We start from the raw sequence: 6,000 nt of genomic DNA, 5'->3' as shown, positions 1-6,000 counted from the left end.
ATGGGTGTGGTGGCCTCCAGTGCCCAGCACTCTACTGCACAGAGGGTACATTTCTGACTCAGTGACCATAATATTACTGTGGCTTTAAGGTATGGGTTTGCAAGAACAAGAGGAGAAGCCAGCGATAGGAATCCATGGGAACATCCATGGGAGGAAATGTTCCTGGTAAAGAAAAGGCCGTTAGAGTTTCTCTGGTGGCAGAAAAAAAAAATTGTGTACTGACTCTCAAGTTCGTATACCACATTCTGAAGTCCCGTGTCAACTGCAAACTGGAAATCTTGGTTTAGGGACTTCCTTGACAGTGGCCCTCAACAGCCTGCCCATCTCTGCTGATGACAATGCCCTTCTGTGTGTTCAGACAAGAGTCACCCCCAAATACCTGTTTCTTTCCCACACCCAATTTGTCAGATCCTCTAGGCTCTATTCTTTAACACTTATTTATGTGTATGTGCCTGAGCGTGTACACTACATCCGTGCAGGAGGAGGTGGTGGGATTGCCAGAGCTGGAGTTCTGGGCCACTATGCAGGTTCTGGACTTGGATCCTCTAGTGCTTTTACCTGCCCAGCCATTGCTCCAGCCCCTCAGCTCTGCTCTTAAATAGAGATGTGAGACCTGGAAGCTGTGCTGCCTGGCCACCACCAGCTCCTTCTGCCTGGCCCTGAGCTGTCTACACCCTCTGCACAGCAGCCAAAGTGGTACTTTGTTAACAGATAAAGTGAAAGATAACAGATAAAGCTGGAGTCTCTGATGGGTGCACAAGGACTTCGGGGAACCGCCCCCCCATCTCCCTTCACCTCTTTGTTCCCTTCCACTGCTCTCCCTTGGTTTCACTTGCCTTTCATATTTTGTCTGGCAAGGGCAATACCTCACTTATGTCGTTTTCATGTGTCATACCGAAATAGCAATAAATACAACCAGGGAGCAGGTGTCTGCTTGCTTGGAACATAGGCACCCATTGTCTTAAGGGCACACAAATACCTGCCCCACACTGAGGAGGCGAATGTGGAGCCACCGGACGGTTTTTAAGTAGGTCAGATTTGCATTAAGATAGCTGGTTTTGCTTTCAGCATGGATAATGGATTTGAGGAGAACTCCTAGCTGGAAGCAAAGCCTGGAAGACAGACAAGTTAGGAAGCTTTTACAACAGACCAGATGGGAGCCAGCACTAAGGCTGTGTGTGGGTGCTCGTGGGAAATGAGAGCAGAGCCCAAATACAGAAACATGTTAAGGTAGAACTGGCTGAATCCAGTATTTGCCTGAATGTGGGGTTTGGAGGGAAAGCTTTAGGGGGGAAACTTTTGGCTTGAGTTACTCGGAAGATGTATCATTTAATGGTCATAAGATTTATGCCCTAAGATGAAACTATTTGTATTTTAGTTGAGACAGGGTCTCATGTAGCCCAGGCTGGCCTTGAACCCCTGATCATCCTGCCTCCACCTTCCTAGTGCAGGCTTTGCAGGTCTTTGTCCCAACCCTGGCGGGAAGATGAAGGCTCAAAGATCCTGTTTAGGAATGGGTGTGACTTGGGTGTGAAGTGAGAGGGTGAGGTGGGGTATATTTCCTGTTAGACATTTGCATTGAAAGTATTGCTGGGTAGGGACAAGCAGTTAGCTTTGGGGTTTATTTGGCATCACTGAGGAAATTCAGAACTACAGAATAGGATATTATAAGTTTTATAAAAAATTGTTTTTAGTATTTAGAATAATTATTAGTTTAAATTTTTTATTTAAATACTTTTTTGTGTGTGTGGTTTTGCTTTACTGTAGCCCAGGCTGGCCTTAAACTCTATGTAGCTGAGGACAAGCCATAACTCTAGTCTCCTGCCTCTTTTTGTTAATTGCTGGGATTACAGGTGTGTGTGCCACCACGCAGGGCTCTGTTTTCCTAACTCCTTTCCTGAACAGCATTACAGGGTAACTGTAATCTGTGGTCCTCAGTTCGGGTAACTTTTAGTGGTCAGAGTTCACGAAAAAAGCTATTACCTTTTGCTACAGGCATTTGACCTGTACTAAGGAAACTGAGGCCTGGCTCTGCGGTCCTTCCCCTTGGGAGGGTCTGCTCTCACCTCCCCCGCCCCTCCCCAGCCAGCCTCCCTTCCCCACCCGGAGCCCTGAGATTTCCACAGTAACGGCCGCTCCCCAGCCGCCACCCCCAGCCCAGGCGCCGCTGCTTTGTCCAGCTCTATGGCAACAGCGGGCAGCGCGGAGCAGGCAGCCCCAGGCCGCGTGCCGTGGGGCGGCGGTCGTTCCCCAGACAGCGGGGCTGGGCAGCTGGGCCCCCTGACAGGATGCCGGAGAAGCGGCTCTCGGCGGGTAGGTGGGCCCCGGCGCCCCGCCACAGCGCTCCGGCACTGGGACAGCGCTCGACCCCAGCCCCACGCCTCTCCCCAGCCCCGGCCCCCAGCCCCCGCTCTCCCTGCCTTTTATATGAACCCCTCAGGGCGGTTGCTGTTACCGTGTGTGCTACTTCGCAAAGCTCTCCTTTTGCAACTGGGAGCCTTAGTATAGCTCTGGGGTCACAGTGGGTCCCAAGCCAGAGTCCAGAGATCTTTCTTCCCCACCTCCACCTTGAATCCTACCTTAAAATCGAATCCATGCGCGAATAATGGACATTTTACTGAGCTCACCCGGGATATATATACAGGATGGTTTCAGTTAGTCTAAAAGGAAGATGTGAGTGCGAAAAGGTAACTTTTTTTGTCTCCTTTCAGAGCCGCCAGAAGTTACAGAAGAAGAGTTTGTAAGTACAATTTAGAGCGGCTACTTACTGCCCCCACCCCTGGCTTTTGTTTTAATAGAAAAGGTTAGATTCTAGAAGAAGCTGCGTGCCTTCCCTTGTGCCATTCCAGCTAACACAGCGGCGAGAAAACAGGCCTTTTTTACATTCTCTTTGGGCCAAAGCTGTCTTCTGTAAAAGACCTCATGTAATTTCTCCATACACTTGCTGTCCCTATGGGGCAGGCCGGCTGTCTCTATGGTTTTGTTGTGAAGTGCCAGCAGTTCCTGGTTGCAGTAAACATTAGTAGATGGCATCGAAGAAAGGGGGTTGAGCAGTAAAGTTGCTCACCCCAGCATTAGAGATGGGGCAGAAGGATTGGGAGTTCATAATCAATAAATAATCAATAAATAATGAAAATAACAAAACCCCAAACCCCAAAACTAACCAACCAAACAAGCAAAGCAAACAAACACAAAAACAGCAACAGAAACCAGTCATCTATTTGTGAGTGTTTAAATTGTTTTCTGTACATTGTTCTCAGGTCAGAATTTTGGAGAAATTGAGCATACTAAATATTTGCCAAATCCATTTATCATTTGGGAGAATGCTGTCTATAAAGCCTATGGCATACGTGAGGAGATGAGTTTGTTCCAGGGCACAGACAGATGCAGAGGCAACCCTTATTCCTACCATAGGCCAGAGCTCAAACCACTTCCAGTATTTACTAATGTAAATACTCTAGCACTTACTTCTCTTGTTGGCTGATTATCCTATTTACTTTTGGCTTTTCATTCAACAAACATGAGTGACTGTGTATTCAAAGTATTGTCCTAAATACTGGGGTTAAGCCTCAAAACATTAACAGTCTAGCTGGGGCTAACATAGGAGAGAGGGCTAAGACAGCAGATATTAGGAGGGGGCAGGAGGGGGGGCAGAAAAGAGAAACTTCTATGTACACCAACATACAGGTACACACAGCACATCAGAAATGCTCTCACATATTGGCAGAGCCCCATTTAGTGGGAAATTTAAGTTATTCCATCACTAAGCCTCAGTGCTACCTGCAGCAGGGCTTCTGAGCCAGCTCCTCTCTTCCTGTTCAGTCCAGCCTGGGCATCTTAAGAGCACTTGGCATTTGAGTGATTGTGCTTGAAGACTCTTAACTTGTCCTGCTTCCCTGGGCACCTGCTGGGTTCCAGGCCTTGATCCCATTCTTCTTTTCCCTTCCCAGCTTCTCTCTTCCCACTCCTGTGATCTATTGACCTCTGGGTGGGTGAAGTTTGTGGGTGAGCTCCACCTTTGCCCCTGTAGCTTTACCCTCCTCCATCTCTTGAGAATTCCAAGTCCATACGCCATCCCCGCATCTGCTCAGGGTGTCGCTACGTAACCTGTGCGGCCCAGAACTTGCTATGTGTGCAGCTCTGGATCACCTCAGGCTTTGCAGCCAGCTGCTTCAGTGCTGGGTGGATTGCAGACATGTGCACCACATCTGGGTCCAGGCAACACTTTCCATGCTTCTACATATCTGGTGAGCTATCAGGTGTCCATGCCTCACCTCTTCAGAACCCTTACCTGCACTCTCCAGACCCCACCCCCACCCCCTCTCTGCTTTTCCTCTGCTTTCTTGTGTTTTGGTGAGTGGTACCTTCTTGTTCCCTTGTCCATACTGCCTGCCTTCGTCCCTTGATGATCTACCTCAACCTCCCTCCCTAACTATGTCTGTCTCTGCATCCTTGGACCTGTGGTTCTACCTCTGGCTTCATCTCCAGACACAGAGTTTGGCTGTAGTCTTAACTGATACCAATTCAACATTCCTTCTCTTAACTGTAACTCTTCCTTGTCTAAAGCATCAGATGCGAACTTGTGTGCATCAGCTGTCCTGGAGTCTCCCATTGTCATATTGCTATTAACTCTTTCCAAAATTACTGTATTACTCCACTGTAAGAAACTTGATGCATAGCTGGTATTGCCGAATGCTGGCCACAGACTGATGTTTAACCCTAGGACAGCCCTCTGAGGTAGCGGCTGTTTCCCACATTTCATAGCCGAGGAGGCCAGAGTTCACAGAAGTAAGATACGACTGAGGCCACTTATCTCATGACCCACGAGACCCACGGAGCCCTTCAAAGGCTCAGTCTTCCTTCCTCTGCGCCCATCCCTGTTCTCTAGGGTACATATTCATCCACCCTGCTGTGAGCTTGCAAAGCACTTCCACATGCTCTGCTCTGGCCAAGCGGCCCTGCTTGCCTCCCGTCCCCTTTGCTGTCAGTTTTGTTGGGTTACCCTTCTTCATCCATTTCACAATCTGGCGCATTCCTTCTGGCCCAGCTCATCTCCACAGAACCCTTCCCAAACCCAACACCATGCAGACTGCCTTGGCACTTGGGCAGCTTCCCATGGAGACCAGTTTGTGACCAGATCCTCAAATTCGCATGCTCAACCAAGTGTTGGCTGACTCCTTACATGATTAACCTTCCTCAAACATATGCTTGGCTTTGGTTCTCCAGTGTGTGTTGGTGTTCTTATCAATAAACGACACATTCTTAGAAAAAGAGCCTAGCTATTCTACTTTCCAGAGTAAAGCCCAGCTTTCCTGCCTCTCCTGCAAGGAAGTGCTGTCATGTGACCGGTCCTGGTGAGAGGCTGTGAGTAGGAATGCTTGGCCCTACTTCTGGAAAGCTAATGTTCCCAGTGGTCAGGTAGCTGACCCTTCATCACAGGCTTGTTATTGGTTGAGCCACAGTAGAAGCTGGGTTACTGAGATTCTAAAGTTTGTGTAAGTATAGAAGGGAAAAGTAACCAGTTTTCTTCCTTTCACTGGGACAATGATGGGGTGCTGGAGCGGAAGCAACTACCTTGGATCCTGAAGAGGCGTCCTAGGATAAGAGAATCATGGTCAAAGGGAACCACGGTGGCAGCCCGGAAACATCAGACAAAAACCTCTGTATTTCATTTAAGAAGCCGTATTTTGGTGTTCCTATGTTTATAATCATTTTCTTCATATTTTCTCAATCAGTAATCTAAAAGTACACTGTTATTATGGATGTTACAAAGGATCTTAACCTTCACACGGTGTCTTCATTTTCAAAGCATAGAGAAACTCATTTGGAATCAACCACTTGTCTGCCGGGGATGTTGTATATATGTAACTTTCTGCTTTTAGGTGAGAGGCTGGTTTTGGGGGCAGGGTCTTGCTATGTGGACCTCGCTAGCATGGAGCTAACTCTATGTAGACTATACTTTCCTTGGCATGGTATATAGTGGGCTGATCCTCCTGCCTC

At 48.2% G+C, this 6,000-nt stretch overlaps 1 protein-coding gene across 3 annotated transcripts in view; it reads left to right on the top strand.

Moving 5' to 3' along the window:
* The first annotated feature begins 2,122 nt into the window (after nucleotides 1-2,122).
* The window catches only part of Rgs22 (regulator of G protein signaling 22), a 110,994-nt gene continuing 107,116 nt past the window's right edge, over nucleotides 2,123-6,000 (top strand). For all 3 annotated transcript variants that reach the window (XM_031358446.1, XM_031358445.1, XM_031358443.1), the window contains exons 1-2: nucleotides 2,123-2,313; nucleotides 2,712-2,740. In XM_031358446.1, the coding sequence (XP_031214306.1) occupies nucleotides 2,289-2,313; nucleotides 2,712-2,740 (54 nt within the window). In that variant the 5' untranslated portion in view covers nucleotides 2,123-2,288. The remainder of the gene's footprint in view (nucleotides 2,314-2,711; nucleotides 2,741-6,000) is intronic.

Source organism: Mastomys coucha, unplaced genomic scaffold (genome assembly GCF_008632895.1).
Source record: "Mastomys coucha isolate ucsf_1 unplaced genomic scaffold, UCSF_Mcou_1 pScaffold7, whole genome shotgun sequence".
In the NCBI taxonomy this organism is placed as follows: Eukaryota; Metazoa; Chordata; class Mammalia; order Rodentia; family Muridae; genus Mastomys; species Mastomys coucha.
The sequence above is the reverse complement of the archived record's forward strand: the minus strand, read 5'-3'. Positions and strand labels throughout refer to the sequence as shown.